Genomic DNA, 17,964 nt, shown 5'->3' with positions numbered 1-17,964 from the left:
CGTTGATTACCTGACAGTACACGTACATAGACGCAGATACAACTGAATCCCTCTCTCTAGTCCACATGCCACAGTGACTCTCCACTCTGCGTCGATGCCCTGAAGAAGGTATAGAGTTTCTGTATAAACGCACAGAGTCGCTTCATTAAATAGCTTATTAAATAGGGTTATTTGACAGAGCGCTATGTGACATATTTCTGTGTTTTAAGTAGTATAGGGTTACTCCTTCCTCTGGGCTGTAACATATTATGATGGGCACAGGTTGCTTTGTGCAGGGGCATGGGTCACGGCCTACCAAATATTTGGGGAGGGCACGCACGCCCCCGCGGCCCTCCCAGATCGAGAGACACGACAGAATCGACAGAGAAAATAAACAAACGCCGCTTTGGAGACGGGAGGTGAACAGAGATGAAGAGAGCAGGTTGGTGTACGTGTTCATTTCAGGGGAAATTAATTAGACTGGTTAATGATTATGGAAGATTACTTTATTTGTTATATTTACAAGATGAAAATCCTTTTTAAGTATTTCCACTTTGAATAGTCCATTGAAGAAAAAGAAGGGTACAGAGAGCGCATGCCTCCGACGAGGCTGACGCCCAATCACCATGTTAAAGAAAGTGAGAACAGTTGACTCCTTGGTGAAGGTCATAAGAATAATCGAACTCCCTTCTGCAGTTTCTCAGACAAAAAGACGATTTGTCTTTAGGATGTTCAGATGTTCAATAATTCCCTTATAGATTCAGAGCGAGATTTCAAATCTTCTTCTTGCATAAATTGTCAATATTAGGTTTTAAGTAAATATACATAATACATGTACTGTATATGTGTAAATGTATAATGAGGGAAACAGAGAGAGTAACAAGAAGAGTATGTTTGGTGTGTGTGTGTCTCCAATGTGAAAAGCCCATGTAGGTGTCCCCTGTGTGTTGACATAGGGATTGCTTTAGGATCAAGAAGATTTTGCAGATCCATGAAGACATGTGGAGACACACACACACACACACACACACACACACACACACACACACACACACACACACACACACACACACACACACACACACACACACACACACTGAAAACCGACCCCACACAAACAAGCTTACCTTCTGCCACCGCTGAAGAAACAGTAGAAAATCCCAGACACAAACACACACAAACATTACTTTGTGCATGACTTACCCCACAGAGCTAAGTCACACTCTGTAAATAAACAACAGGCTATAGACAGAACACACACACACACACACACATATACACGTATGAATGCACACACACACACACACACACACCTTCTGCCAGGGTGTTGTCCTCCGAGTGTCCGTTCAGGCTGCTCATGCTGGAGATCTGCCCATTTTTCTGCAAAGGCTGAAAAAGAGACAGAAGAGAAGACTCAGTCAAGAGGTTTGTTTCATTAACACACACTGAGACACAAGTTTTTTCCTTTGAATGAATATTTCCACATTTTCACTTTCTTTATGAGAGTTAGACGAGAAGATCGATGCCACTCCCCTTGTGTCCAACCACAGTTTGTCACCACTCACCATCATACGCTCGATAATGGTTTTAAAATGATGCAAACCAGCAAATAAATGTCTCCATCTCAGCAACCCATGATGCTTTATGATCGGTGAATCAGCCTACGGGATGCTGTTAGATCCTTAAATGGTTTGTGTGCAGCCGCCGTGTTACAAAGTCATAAAGAGTTTTATTATCAGGCGGAGCAATTTATTGGTAAAAGACGAAAACACCAAAACAAGAACCCAAAATGGGTGAAGAGACCTCGGGTCACGTTCACGACACCTCATTAAAAATGAGGTTTATGTTGGTTAGTTACCGGCAAGTTAGAAATCAAGTCTGAAAAAGAGCTGCAGAAATTTAAAACTCAACTTTTAACAAACCCTTCCACCGCAAAACAATAACATTATCACCGAGGATACAATAGAAAATGAAAAAGTACATTTTTACAGTCATTTTCCATTATGGACAAACTCCCACCGTGTTAACAAGTTAAAAAGACAACCTGGCTCACAGCACCTTATCACTGGATCAGAGCTTTTCTATTTTCTGGCAGCGACCAGCTCCGACTGACAGCCGGACAATAGCGGGCAGGTCCGAGCTTTTGTGTGTCCAGGCCGGGGGAGAGGGAACCAGAGCCTCCCCACAGAGCCGCTAATCTAACTAATGGACAACTCAGGCTCGGTTCCCAGCAGGACCAAGGTGCTTCAGGAGAGACGTGAAAAATGAGACCACAGACAGGGCACTCTGCTCGGGACAGACGGGAGAGACGCACGCAAAAGACAAGGACAAAGAGTGGAGGGAGGAGCTGGTGTACACAGAGTCGTATCCGTTTGGGAGGAATGAAAGAAAGACCTCCACCGAGAGGAGTGTGTAGAAGAATTGATCAACTGTTTAGTCTGTAAAACATAAAAAAACAAACGTTGAAAATGACCAGAATGTTTGTTTTGTTTTGAACCAAGAGTCAAAAGGAAAAATGACAAAGAGCAGAGAGAAGCACAACATTCTCATTTGAGAAGATGGAATCAGAAATTATTGAATATTCATTCGTCAACTATCAAAAATCTTCTGACAGTCGACTTATTGATTTGTTCAGCAGGTTGTGGGAGACCACAAATCCAGAAAACACATGATTCTGCACATCGGGGAAACCTCAATGTAATACTGTCCCAGTACCACACACACACACACACACACACACACACAGACACACACACACACACACACACACACACACACACACACACACACACACACACACACACACACACACACACACAGGCAGCTACATTTCAGGACAATGAACTTGACTCGCTCATTTGTTGGATGCAGAAAACACTTGATTTTGTTTTCACTGGCTGTGATTGCTTGGAGATGTAATCAGAGAAGTCAGAAAACATTTACCACCAAAACACAATACAACACAACCATGCATTTCAATTCCTGGTCCCTGCAGCCAAGTGCTCCCACCCAGCAAACTCCACGAAGAAATGGAGAACCTGCAGAGTGAGGTCATGTTCAACACGGGTCCTTAAGTGCTCGTGGTGCCCCTCTGTCTAAAAGGCCCGACCCACCCAGGAACACAATAAAAGAGTCACATCAGTGCACAGGCTGTAGAGCTGCTCGACACAAAAGGAGACAAGCCGCTGGACGACCCAGGGATCTTTTAGCTTACGTTTATAAATGCACAATGTATACATTTCTGCCACCAGGGGTCTTGTCTGGTGACGTTGTGACATAACGTGGGATCTTGTCTCCTCTTCTCCAAAACAAACGCACCACGTTGAAAATTAGTTTCTTTGTTCTGTGGACACAGGACTGATTCAAGTTGCGGATTTGTCTTGGTTTGAAAATAGCTGGAACACATTTGGGATGATGTAACAATGCAACTCAATGAAAATACATAACAAAGGTCTCATTGATTTTAGATATTTTAATGCAGAAAAGTTCAACGTTATACCCTCAAATATTCAGCTAACTACGATCGGATCTCAAAGCTCGCACTGAAAACAAGTTTAAGCCGACTGATGTGATTGGTTGTTTAAATTGAACTTTGACAACCAATCAAAACAAAACATAAAAGTGGCAAATGTTGACAGCTGCCTTGATTTTACGCCCCCCCCCCCCCGAGACAAATGCGATTGGTTTAGGGGAATACAAACAAGGGTTTTGAATGATAATTGTTAAAGGCCCGATCATCCCCCAGTGCTGACGCAGCGCTGTGGAGATCTGGACACGTGAGATTATTTTTGTCCTTTTATAGCAAACATGACCTCCGAGCCCTCCGCTGACCTCCAGACCTGCAGCGACCCCTCCCTCCCCTGCTCTGCCTCATGACTGGCATTCCCAGCATTCATTGCCCTCTTCCCCAAAATTCCAGAGACCCCCCCCCACAACACCTGACTCTGCCCTTTGACACCACCTCCCACCAAAATATAAACTCTCCGGCCAAAAGCTCCAAAACCGACGGCCATAAAAATGTCACTCCTTGATAAGAGTGACAAAAAAGTTGCTGCTGCATTCCAGAGTGTGAGCAGTGGTCGGAATATTTGGCCTGACTGGGAGTACTGCTCTTGGGACTGGGATATATTAAGCAGTTGAGGCATTTCCATTTAAATTTAGACAAGTATTGCGAAGAATTGTGTCCATTTTCAGCTCCAATGGAAGTTCTTCATAGAGGTGCAAAGAAAGGCAGCGGCTGTCAGGGGCTGTAGGAGTGGAGCATGTCAGGATTTTTATGTGGGAGACTGGAGTTTGTTTGCAATTTAAAAAACACGCAATGAACCGAAACACAATGTTTTGGTTTAGTTAACTGTTACCGTATGATAGCTGCATTTTTATTTGCTGTAACATCAACATTTGTTTTGTGTTAACTGCATCATAGCTTCCATGTTTCTACAGTTATTGTAGAAAGCAAGAATTGTTAAATGTCACCATGTGTGCATACACATGCATGATAAATGTCATATCACTCTTTTGCAGATTAAGGCAGAATAACATTTTTAAATGTGTGCATCGGATATTTTCATGGTTTAGTCTTAAAAGGCAATAAATCAGCATGAATATTCAACGAACTCTTCAGGGTTGATGTTATACACAACAATCTGTGATTTTTACGTTCAACTTTCTTTAATATACCTTGAGGGAGTCATCAATATTTGTGTTGAGCAACTCTTCAGGAATCAGGATTTTCTTTTTTACTCTGTAAAAGGATTTCAGATCCCTGAGCAGGAATTATAGGAATCTGATATCTTTTCTGTCCAGATCGTTTTTTTGGGGTTCAGTTCACTTTCAGTTCATTGAGACGTTAAACTGAAACTGAACTGAACCCAAAAAAATGATCCGGACAGAACATGTGTCGGTTCAACACGATTTACGTCAACACGATCTGCACACAGACGTTAAACAGCTCTGCACAGAGGAGCTGTGTTTTGTCTCCAGCGTAATCTCATCAGATTTAATTGAGCTAATTGGAAAATATTCGAGCAGCCACGTTTTATAAATAGATGTTCCATTTCGGTCCCGTACTTGTTGTTTCTGTATATGTTTACTCTGAGCTCATCAGTAAACTCCTCAAATCTCTCCTGTCCTCTTTTCATTTGTTCTTGGTCTCATCTTCATTCATCACAAGAAGCTAAAAACTCACTAAGAACAGGTTTATCTCTCTCCGAGTGTTCACACAGCCATTATATGCACTGGGTTTCTGTACCTGTACACGCTGACTCACCACTAAATGTAGTGATATTGTATAAATCCTGCAAAAACTAAAATCTAATTTCTTATATTTTAAACATTTTTTGATTTGCTGCTTTCGTACTTTCTCCTTGAACCAGAATACTTTCTGTTTTTAAAAATCTTTTCCCCTATTTCTTCTACTCAGTATGTTCGTTATGCACCAAACACCAAAGCTAATTCTGTTAATGTTGAAAACCTACAATGAATCTGATTCCGAAGAGCATTAAACATGCATTAATCCATCAATGAAAAGTCATTCAGAGATCTCCTTTTCTCCTCGATGCATAAGCTTAACAAATACAGCACCTAACTGTTTAAGACAATTATTCACTTCCTTTGAAATAAATCTTAAGACTTGTGCCCCAACATTTTTAAGAATGATGATTTTCCTCTTCAGAATCAGTGGGTTTAAGGCTGTGAGATATATTCAGTGAAAAAGTAAAGCAAGACACATGACTGCACTATACTGTTATGATCTATTCATGGCATATGTCGAGAGAAGGACAAATACAGTCAAAAAGGGCGTGTGGCTTCACCGTCCCATGTGATAGGTTTCACCCTGTCGACCTCACTGACATGTCATTTCACTGACTTCACTTATTTGTTGCTGGGACAGAAGAGTCGATAACTGATCTCATATCAGTTTTACTCCTGCTGTGCGGCAACAGCAACTCCACATATTGACCATCCACCGAGCGGAAGCCGTTGTGGGACAAAGAACTTCAATGACAAATTCCGTTGGTCCACAAAGACGTAAAGATAATAAACTCAAAACTCAAGGACATTTCTCTCACTTTCGCTTTTATCCCCCATTTACCTTTGATTCCTCTTCCTCTTATCTGCCTCCCTCATTTACTTCCCGGACCCCCTCCGCCGCCAGTGGCACCGGGACAGGGACGAGCCGCCGTCTCCTAAATCACTCCACAAAGGAGATTTATACCCCTTAAACCAAACAGAATGAAGCAGGAGTGGGGGGGGTTAATGGAAGAGGAGAGCGTGACACAGCTGGCCGGTTACACGTCACAGACACATCTCTGGTCTGAGAGAGGCGGAGCTGTGACCTTTATTCAAGTCAGGCCCACTCAAATTAAAGCGAAGAGGCATGACTTTATAATGGCATCAAACAGGCCGCGGGAAGAGTTCGCAGGGACCCTGAAATTAAGGGTGAAACGGATTTAGGAGCTCACGTGTTGCAAAAGGTCTCCATTCCAATTGGTTTCCTCAAAAGTGTCTTTTGTTTTGTCTTGGTGTAAAGCTATTTTCAGACTTGCACTGAACCCAGACATTTTCCTGAGAGAGGCTGTATATGAGAAATGTCAATTTCTGGAGATTTTCCTGCCAGACCCAAGGTAAAAACTCCAGAGAAAATTCAAATGAGCCCATGTGAGAATACAGCAGGATTATGAGAGGGCACGTTGATGACGTTTCTAACACAAAACCGGAAGAATACAATTATTTCAGGACGAAAAAGAGGAGCTATACGCGCAGAAGATGCCGGCAACTTGGAAAGAGAACGAGACTCAAAAACGCTTTTGGTGAAAAGAAGCGACGCCGGATGTCCTGTCAACAAATACACAGGATTTCCACAGCGATATTTATACATCATGTCCTGCCTCCTATATGTTCTACCCGGACGCCACCCCTCGCCTGAACGCTTCAGAGATGTTCTCTTCGTTGTAAACGTGTCAGACCTGGAGAATCTCTGGCTGCGTTCTTCAAAATGTGAAAGGCAAAGTCCGTAAAGTGTTTATCAAGTTGGATTTGTCCAAAACGCAGGGTTCATGCAGCAGATTAGTGTCCATGTATGACTGGATTTAATATAGTTTAAAATCCTTGTGGCAATAAATACAATAATATTTTTCCAGCTCGCTACAAAATGAGCTATAAACGTCGACCACGACACAATAACGATGAAGCAGCAGCAGCAGCAGTTTTAAATAAACTCCATCTGGACGACATGGCTGTTTTCATTATCTGAAAAAAAAAACCCATTTCCCAACAGTTCAACCCCTTGAATGTAAAGAAGTGAGGAGGAAGATTGAGTTGTGGATGTGGACCCACGAGCTGTCAGGTCCGTCTCAGCCCCACATGAACATATGTACACACAAGCAAACTCGCAGTAGGAGCTAACCGGCTTAAAGACTCTCTGTGGGGTCGCGGTGTGTCCGTGACAGTTAACCCCGCCACCTCCGACCCCTGAGGTGTGGACAGTCTCAGAGAAGACAAAAGGTGGATGACGCTGTCGGAGGGGCTGGGGTAGTGTTGTGGTGGGGGTGGGGGCGGCTGGGAGAACGGAGAGATAAAAATCAGGGGAGAGGAGAAGTGAGAGGAGGTGAAACGCAGGGACGTGCAGACAGAGACAGGCAGAATGATGAGGGCGAACATGAAGGAGGATGTGTTCAGAGCGACGGGGGAGTGAACTCCTTCATCCTAATCGCTCCAACTTCGGTGAGTGAGGTTCATTTCAGGAGGAGAAGCAGATGTAGAATTGTATTTCAGCTCATTCTTCTTTTGCTGTAAGAAGAAAACGCTTCTCCTTTCAATTCACTGGAAAAACAATGAGGATAAAGGCAACAAGTTAGGAACGAGAGTCTTTCAAAGATCCTAAAGGAATAATTCTGGATGATTGATTGACACCACTCTCTTGTCTGTGTGATAAATATGAATCTGACATATAAGAACCTTCAAAAACCAAAGTTGGTCCTTTTCTCACTTTGGTTGTTGCTCAAACTAAACAAACAAGATATAAATAAAGGTAAATATGAACTTGTATTTGTTCAAATTCAAGTTCATATTTATTTTAATGAGGCATTAATTAACGAGCTTTGGTGTTGGTGGATTAATTCTTAATTTTGTATTAAATGCCCAAAAGCATAGAACTTAGAAAGTGTAAGAAAACTATAGTTTAAGTGAAATTTCCAACTACTCTCATCCACCACTGTATGTTTTTCGCTTGTTAAGCTTACAGGGACTTTAACCAACATAATATAGTAAAAGATTTATGTACGTAGATTGATTTGTCATGAATCATTAAACTTGTGAATCTGCAGCTGCAGGCTGGGACAGAAGCCGCTCCCCTCTCTGCAGGCGTCAGCAGCAGAGGGAGGAGGATGGAGAAGATGATGGACGGGTCTCTGTTGTTCTTCTTCGACCTCCCTCAGTGTACGTTAAATGTTAGAAATCAGTTCCTTATACATATATATATTTATCCTGAGTCCGCCCCCTGATCCACACCAAAATCTATTCCTGACCCAAACTGGATCCTTCCACCAAGTTTCATGATAATCTGTCGTCTTGCTTACAAACCAACAAACCAACAGACAGACAGTGGTTAAAACAAAACCCTCTTGGCCGAGGTATCAACGGTGCCTCACATCCTGTCGTATCTGATCCCTTCTGATTAATCGAACTCCACCACAACGGGCTTTAAACATTTCAAAGCAGGCCTGATGGGAGCTTTCAGGGGCCTGGAGTGCGAGCATCACATCTCTCTGTCTCTCTTCATGTCTCTTCACCCCTGCCAGTCCTCAGTCTATTATCCCTGACCCCAACATTCACCACATACCACAGATCAAAGCTCGACAAGACCCCCGGAGAACACTCTCACTAGTTTCCACAAGCCATTATCTCTGCTCAGGAGCTCAGGCCGAGGCTACCTGTGCTTCTGTGCACACGTAACATGCATGTATGTATGTGTGTGTGTGTGTGTGTGGATAGATGAACGCCGAGCACGTCAAACAAAAGTACGATGTCATACGCAGATTGAAAAGATATGGGAAGGAACTATGTACTCGTTCTTTATTCCTCCTCCAGTGTTCCCTCCATCTCTCCAGCTGCCTCGCCCACTTCTCCTCTACAGAGCAGATTGCGATTTTATTTATGAGGGCTTTCAGGAAGAGAGGCAGGTTACAATAAATCTGTGGGCTCTTCACTGGCAAACACACACACACACACACACTGAAAAACACCCTTTGTGTCTGTGTGTGTGTGTGTGTGTGTGTGTGTGTGTGTGTGTGTGTGTGTGTGTGTGTGTGTGTGTCTGAAGGTGTGGCTGCCAGGTTTTCTATTCGTTTAAACGGATGAAAGTCACATTCACTCTGGCTGAAAGTTAAATAAAACAACAACACACAATTCAGTTACTCATTATTGGATTATTCAGACTCAGACTAATATAATGGTTTCATTACGGTTCTGGGTTTGTCCAGCTCAAAAATGTCCTCATCACGTTAGCATCAGCTTGAAGCTTTTCATTTCACGGTGGTGAGTTTTGGACTCGAGGTGATTGTACACATCATGATTCTGTGTTTACTCATCATCATGAGGAGTATTATTGTGAAAGAGTTGTGTAAAGTCTCTTCGGCTTATAGAATTATGTGTTCCTGCTATATCAGGTACATTAAATTGGACATGACCAACTCTGCTTTGTGTTATCGTACATAAAAAGGATCCTGAGAAAAGAAGGATGGTGCATCACTGCACACATTTCAATTTTGACCTAAAATCCAAGAATAAACTAGGATGGCACAGCCTAAACCCAACAGTCCCATTAGAAAACCTCACATGAATCCCCACTCATAGATATCATTCCCTTAAATATGCCAGATTGTTTCATTAGGATGCATTATTCTCTGATGAATTGGTGAAAATGCCAAAGAAACACTCCCGTAATGTTAAAGAAGTTCTAAGCACATCCTAGATCCACACCCTTTCTTGTGTCAACATTTGAATGGTTCTTCCACCAAAGTTTTATGGAAATCTGCTTTGAGGTAAAACAAACAAACCAACCAACAAAAGACCGACAGTCAGGGGTGAAAACATAACCTCCCTGAAAGTGGTAGATACTTTTTACTTTTTTGTAGATTTAAAAAAACGAATCTGGGAGGAATTATACTGTAATTGACTTTTTAAAAATGAGTTGCATATATATAGGAATTATTTAGGAAACAGAGTAAAAGGTTTTCCATTATCTGCAGCCTTCAACCTCTCAGCACAGGAAACCACGTCAGTTACCTTGTGTGACTGTCAGCTGTATTCGATTTCAGCCTGGTTTCACACAGACAGCGTGAGAAGAGAACCTGAGGGACATTGAATTAGATCAACAAAACCGCAGAAGGAGAGAAAAAAGCCAACTCTGCCACTCTGACCCGAGCGTCTTTGTGTTTGTGTGAGAGAAGAAGGGATGAAAGAAAGACAGGAAGACTGAGGGGAAACCGGGGCGTCCACCTGTCAGCTGCCGTCCTGGGACGACGGATGAAACCAGGTTGTCGTCCTCTACCTACATCAGAGCATCACTGACCCTTTAAACCCCCAGTCTTTATACCTCCCACAATTTGTCTGTTTTTCATCACCCCAACCCCCCACCCCCTGCTCATCCCTTCATCTGTGCGGCCGCGACACTTTGAACAGCAAATAGAGCCAAACAACAACAGCGGGCCCTGTTGCAAGGAAAAGACCCCACAGGACACGATCATAATCAGGCCGCACACACTGGCCAGCGCTTGACCCCGGCAGCCTGCCTCTCTAACTGGGTTGAAATAACAAATCAACCCCCCCCTCCCCCGCGCTGACCCTCCTGCCATGAATCTCTAAATATCCCGATAAGCATCAGAGCTCTCGAGCCATATGTGAGAAAAGAAGATGACTGGTGGGGGGGTGGGGCTGAGGGGGGGCTGGAACACATTCAGACGCCATAAACATGGTTTTAATTAGAGAGACGCTTAAACCAGACTTTGTTTTTATGGCTTCAGGCCTCAAATTACTTATAGATTATTGCCCTACTAGTAGATGTTTGATCTCCGTTTTGTCACAGAAACAACACTGAGGGTTCAGGACGTCACTTCGACTCCAAACTATCCAAATATTCAAAGAGCATTTTTCCAGACTCGCATAGTTTGAGGCAGCTTTAAAGCTCCGGCGGCATTAAATAAATTAAAGGATTTTCAAATGACAAAGAAGGGGAGTGGGGAGTGGAACGCTCTTATGATCCTCATTTATTTTTTTCTATTAGCACAGACAATGAAGGCTTGTTGTGTTCTGGCCTGAGCATCTCGTGCCACCATGTCGTTCAGTTTAATGTCAAACAGAAAAATGTTCTGTTTATAAGCAGAATAATTGTTGGAGTTAATATTTTAATTTGATTATTTGGAAGTTTTATTACATAAAAGAGAAATAAACCAACAGCTGTAAAACTATTAAAATTCAATATTCAGAATGATGTATATTGTTGATCTAAATCATTTTAACCAAAAATGAAAAATGAAACTAAAAAGATGGCATCAATCTTTTCTCAATAACAGATTCCAAAGTTTCCATAAATGTGTAAATGTTCTACTTTATTGTACATCTGGATAGATTACTAAAAAATATAGATATTCATGGGTTTGCCCAATTGGAGGCAATTGAGAAAAGTGAATAACAACATTGAAGTTAGGACTTGTAAGGTTTGTTTTAGCCGAAGTGTATTTCCACACCACACATCCATGGAGAAACATCAGCATGTAGTTTGAGTCATGCTCATGGGTCTTGGTTTTGTGGCAGGGGGTGTAGAGGGTCCCATCTCAGACAAAAAGATTATTTAAAGCATTTCTACACCAACTAACGGATCTAGATTAGAGACTAAAAACCAAGAATGCATAAACAACATTATAACAGGGCGGATCAGGACGGGGAATAATAACTAGAACAATGACTGTTTCATATTTGAAATGACATTATAAAAACATTATCTTTACGGCAGCAGACTGCAGGCTACTGGGCCACAGTCAAGGTCACACAAGGACAAACAATAAATATCAGTGAGATATGCTGACAGCACATCACAATATGATTTAAATAATTAACCCTGGAATATTTTAATTCTAATAACTGCAACAAACAACGTGGATGAATGAAATGGCTTCACAACAACTTTCTGATTCTAATAATGACTGTTTATGTTACTGGTACAGATATACTTCTATTCTATTCTTCTGTTTTTTTTTAAGAATTCAATCCCAGACTAAAACTGACACTAAAACAATAGTTTAAAAGCTAATCTATAAATAAGTCACTTTCACTGAGTGAATATTTGATATTCAAAGACTTTTACGTAGGATGAGAATCTCAGATTTTTAACCTGGAAAGTCTCACAGACCTGTTTCCAGAGGTATCTCTGCATCCGATAAGACTATAAACACTTTCATCCATCAAAAAATAATTTACAATCACATGGTAGCAATGACGTCTTCATAACATCACTATGAGATCAGAAAATGACATCATACTGTGTAGTGATGCATACAATTTTGCAATCAATACGATTAGAGACATGATCTATGGCTTATTTAGAGGAACCAATCAAACATCTATACTAAGTGTATGCATCACTCCTCTGAACGATCATTGATGACGGCTGCTTCAATGATTGATTCAAATTGATCCGTTATGAATATCACAGCATTGATCAGTGCAGCTTTAAAGCAGGACAGTGGATATCTCACCCGTCAGCCTGGTGTTCAAAACCCCGAGTCCCATTTAATTTTAACACAGTTTGAGGAGACATGTGAGAGAAATCAGCTGTTCTCTCGCTCAGCGTCTCGTCCCTTTTGTTTGTCAGCTTCACAGAGCTGTAATTCACTGATGCATCTAAATCATCTCTTCATAAAAAAACAACAACGTGAATTGCTTAATCACAAACAGGCATATTTAGCTCTGGTGTTTTTGGTGTCACAATAAATCACGTGGAATGTTGTCGTTGTCATCGGACGCTTAGTTATCATGCATGAAAGATTGTTGTTCTTCCAGCGTCCACAGCAGCGAGCATGTTGTTCAGCGTTTAAAAAAGCATATTTCCATTGGGCTCAAATGAGTAAGCAGTGACCGCTTGATTCACTTTGCTGTATCCGTCTAATTATCCTGAGACAGCGCAGAGCTTCATAAGACACCACTCACTGGGTCCCGATGCAGCGCTGCTCACAGTTTGTGACGCTGTTAGTGAATATACAGTAAACGCTGTATTTACACTACGGGACTCGTGACGTAAGCACCTTAACTTCGTGAGGTCAGTCACGACTCTTTCAATCACAGCTGCAATTGGATTTTTTTGTTGTTAGAGGAAGTGGCGTGTTTTGAATTCTTTTCGGACGTCAGCGGTTCACAGCTGCCGACGAATGAAAACATGTGGCTTCGTGTGGATTTGATAAAAGTGGCGGACGCACAGAACGGATGTTAACTCGTGAACTCAAGTTACAAATAAAGTAATTAAGCAAAAGACATATGGTGTAAGAAGGTTTTATGAGACGGTTTAAAATCAGGCAGTGAGTTGGAGTCTAAAGCCTTTTTTAGACATTAACTCCAGAAAACATGTCTGGATATTATTAGCCCCTCCGGATAATTTCAGGAGAATATCTACAATTCGGTGCAGTTCTTTATATTCAGTCCTTGGTCTGGAAGAAGCTTGAGTTCCTTGGGTCAGTATTTGTCCAGAGGGACGGAGAACTAACAGTAAAAACTCTCTTTGGTCTTCACAGCTTGGATCTGGATGATAACTAACAGTTTACCGCACAGGGTTTTATCAGAGGAACTCAAGCTGGAGCGTAAATGAGTCAGAGGTTCAGCCAAGTAGCTGAAAAGTCAAAAAGTCATAATTCAAACTCAATTCTGGCAGCGAGTGAAGGGAAGCTAAAGCAGGTGAGTGAGTGCTCATGCTTCTGTGATTTTGTTAAAGGTCAGGCAGTTAAATTTATTTCCTATTTTGGCCGAGGGATGTAAACTCCGCACTGCACTGATCTGGATGAGGTGAGATAAGAGAATGAATCACTCATTTAAAGAAATAAATCCATCTTAAAAGGTTAAAGAAAAGCATGATCGGGCAAGTTTTTAAAACGTTGTCTTTAAGGAATTCAAGGTTAACCAGCTAATGAATAAATTAGATTGAACATGTTACAGGAGAAACATTATATAAGGCAGTTAAGCACATGGGGAAGCAGTTTATTTGTGTTTGAGAGCGAGTCGAAGAATTCACTGTACTATACTGTAGGAAAATGTACGAGCTCCAGGGGTATTAAAGATACACAGTTTCCGCTATTTGTGTAAAAGTTAAAATCAAGTCGTTGTTTGTCAGAGATAGAAATGTTCTTTAAAACCAAAGATGACGAATCAGCTGAGCTACAGAGACTAAACTCTGCTACAGCGGCCCACATACTGCGATCGTCCTTCAAATGCTCCAACAGCTCCCTAAAGACACACCATCATAAAACACACAACATGGCCTCGAACACACACCTCCCGCTCTGCTCTGTGATGCAGTTAGTGCTGCATCAGGACCAGAGCCGATGAAAAATGGATGACGAGCAAAAAAACGGCAACAGGGAGGGAGGGAGTTGAACAGGTTCGTGGAGGAGGGGTGAGAGAGAGAGAGAGAGAGAGAGAGAGAGAGAAGCAATGAGGAACACTGCGAACCAGGTGTTTTCTTTTTATAACCATCCCTCTCACAGCTCTACGTTTTTGTTGAAAAAACACATCCTTATACGTCATTGTCCTCCTTTGTCTTAAATGTTATTATCCACTTAGACACACAGCCATTTTGTTTCAGTTGTCACTGGTGCATCTCCAGTGTCGTTAAAGAGAAAACTCCTCTGCCTCTGAGGGTTTGAAGAAAAAAATGACACGAAGATGAAAAATACTCGACTGAAAATATGTTGCATCTGAACTAATTATACCAACTAGAGATTTGAAACAGTTCCTATATTGGTTCAATATATTGTACGAATCGATTTGCAGCAACTGATGAAGGACTCAACATTAGGATTTTGAGTATTTGGACATATTTTAGGTCAGTGTCTGTGGGACAGTTTGACGTCCTGCTGGGGACGCTAGCCCCTCGTCTAAAGAGGCCGAGGACCATGGCTGCCTAAGGTACGATTTGATATAGCCTAAACTTATAGTGTACCACGATTGGCTGATACCTTTATGAAAGTTATCCTGAAAAAAAAACAAGACTTTGAACGATTATGTTAACGTGCAAACGGGAAATAAAAGGACGAGTTATGGACGACAAGGAGAGACGGTGAAACCTCAGTTAGATGTTTTGTGACTTAGATAATTTATAACTATTACCAACGCGCTTAGAGTCTGAATTATAAGACAGTAAGTTTATAGAGAATATTTCTGAGAGCAAAAAAGTATAATTTCTCAAACAAAACTGGGAAATGTCATATTTTTTTTTATTTGTGCTCAAACAACAGCTGGTGTTTTCATGCCAGTTTTGCAGGGTGAGCATGTTTAGGGTAAAAATAGCTGCGAGTGGATTTGTGATCATTTTGTGGGCCCGTGCCTACACTTTCAACACACACACACACACACACACACACACACACACACACACACACTCTGAGTTTGCTCTTTTTTTAAAATTTTCCCTCAACCTTTGTCATCAGCTAAAACCAGGCAGGAGGGAGGACTGAGGAACAATCGGCTGATTCTTCTGCCTTTATGTCGCACTGGCAGGTCCCCCACTAACCCCCCCCCTCTCTCTCTCTCTCTCTCGCTCTACACCCATCCCTTCTTCTTCCCCTGCCCGAGCAAAATGGTGCTCCACCTCCCACCCTGTCGGTTCCTTCCCCTTGTTTTGGGCCGCTGCACATAAGGGGCCCCGGGGGCTTGTCCCCCATCCCATCCCATCCTCAATAGATCCTCTGTCTGACCCCTTCCTCCTCCACCACCTCCTCCTCCTCCTCCCTCCACCCCCTCTGTCTCTCCCTGCAAAACAGGATAATCAGAGCCACGGCAGCGTCTGATCAGCCGCAGCTCATTATACAGGAACGCACCAGCCTTAATCAGCGCACATGATATTACATAACAGGATGTGGGATCATTGGAGTCACCTGCTAACGCTATTGTGATGGGTGGAGAACCTGACATGTGATGCAGGTCTCATGCTCAGGTGGTTATCTGCTGTGTGTTTGCTATTGTTTCCTTAGAGTGAGTGGGTACGTTGACATGTAATGTAGTTTCCTGTATTCACAGAAAACTCTTGTGCAGCTGAGGTACAAGAAATGGAAATAGTTTGGGGAGTTAAGGAAGAAAATACTCTGTGACCTCCTGTGTCACTTTTACATGTCGGTAATGTTTGAAAAATCACAATGAGTCATTTCTCACCGAGACGCTGAAGTAACACGACCTCACGATTGTCTCCGCGGCTCAAAGAGCAACTTAGCACGTGCAGAAAGTCGTGTTGTTGCTGATCCCCAGTGAGTTCACTTCTCACCTTGCTGCACTGATGTCAGAGTGTAGTGCAGGGTGGGTCGGTGCACTGTGACATCACTGCTGGCTGCAGTTACAAGGCACTGAAGACCACACAGGAGGGAATTGAAATTAAATCTACTATATGAACCAGGCAAGTTTCAGGCTACATCCACACTACGTAAGAGCTTTTAAAACTAAAACCGTCCAGATGAGCGTTTTACAACTGTACCAGAAATAATACTAACCCACCTGAAAATACACATCACGTATCCACTGGCTGCAAACTGTCTATTTGCAGTTGATTGCATAGTTGCAGAAAATACTACGAACTGCAAGAGAGCAAATGGTAGAAAGTAAGAGCAGGGATTTCTTTCATTGGCCCGACGACGAGGTGGAACTGTTACTGATGTAACAATGCCAATGATACAGCAGTATTATGTGTCCAATATGCATTCAAATCACATTTTATTGTTAGAATCCTGTAACCCTACGTCCACTTTTGGGGCACCCCCTCCTTAAAAGGGTGTGTCTTCACCTACCCCCTTTCTATGGTTGTATTCAATGGGAGATGTACGAGACATTTCTGTCATTCAAAGTTATTGGCTTTTGAATTGCTGAATTATTTGTGTTGGCGCTCCACATACGCACAAAATGTTGCGTTCGGCTCGTTTAGTCAGAATAAACGGAGAACGCCTCCAAAGCCATCCACAGTCTGGCCTTTCCATCGAATAAATCACAACGCAGACATCACCAGTCGCCACCAGTAAGTGTTACCACACTTTGCTCTCACCGCTAGTGTCTCCATCATCGTTTCCAACCGACCTCCATTTCACTCCGTCCAGACTAGTTTTGAAATGGGATCAGCAGCAGGCAGCTTCAAGGAGGTTGTGGCAACGTGTATAAAGTGCATTTACATACAAACCACTAATTTCACTGTCATATTCTGGAGGGAAATCTGTGATTAGTGTAACTGATTTAAGAATCCTAATCAGATTGAGGCCAAACGAAGACACCTTATGGCACATGTAATGCCTCTGTTTGAAATGTCCCTGAAAGGTCATACACAGCAGCTCAGTGGCGGTGATGGAATAAAACAGCAACATCTGGCTAAAGGAAAAATGTCCAGAAAACATTCTCGAATATTCAGATAAATTGAGAAAACATATATTGTATGAAGCAGGCTGGTCGGTGACGGTGGAGAGAGAAAGATTCCTCTGTGGCGTGAGCAGGATATTTATCAACTGTGTATCAAGCAGCACGGCTCCATCCATTTCCACTTCATCGTCCAAACGCGCACACACACACACACACACACACACACACACACACACACACACACACACACACACACACACACCTGATCACGTACAGATACAAGCTCATGTGACCCTTTTTCCTGCCATTTCAAATAACGTCGGTTTCCACGTTCCTGATTTATTCCGAGAATAATCCATTGTTTTTATCTCAGATCGTCCACAACCTTTTAAT

At 42.3% G+C, this 17,964-nt stretch overlaps 1 protein-coding gene across 1 annotated transcript in view; it reads right to left on the bottom strand.

Moving 5' to 3' along the window:
• The window catches only part of akap12b (A kinase (PRKA) anchor protein 12b), a 44,825-nt gene that overhangs the window by 23,777 nt on the left and 3,084 nt on the right, over positions 1 to 17,964 (bottom strand). Inside the window, exon 2 of the mRNA XM_035143349.2 lies at positions 1,293 to 1,368. Within this exon, the coding sequence (XP_034999240.2) occupies positions 1,293 to 1,368 (76 nt within the window). The remainder of the gene's footprint in view (positions 1 to 1,292; positions 1,369 to 17,964) is intronic.

This window comes from Hippoglossus stenolepis, chromosome 20 (assembly GCF_022539355.2).
Source record: "Hippoglossus stenolepis isolate QCI-W04-F060 chromosome 20, HSTE1.2, whole genome shotgun sequence".
Lineage (NCBI taxonomy): Eukaryota > Metazoa > Chordata > Actinopteri > Pleuronectiformes > Pleuronectidae > Hippoglossus > Hippoglossus stenolepis.
This window is presented reverse-complemented; position numbering and strand designations above follow the sequence as displayed.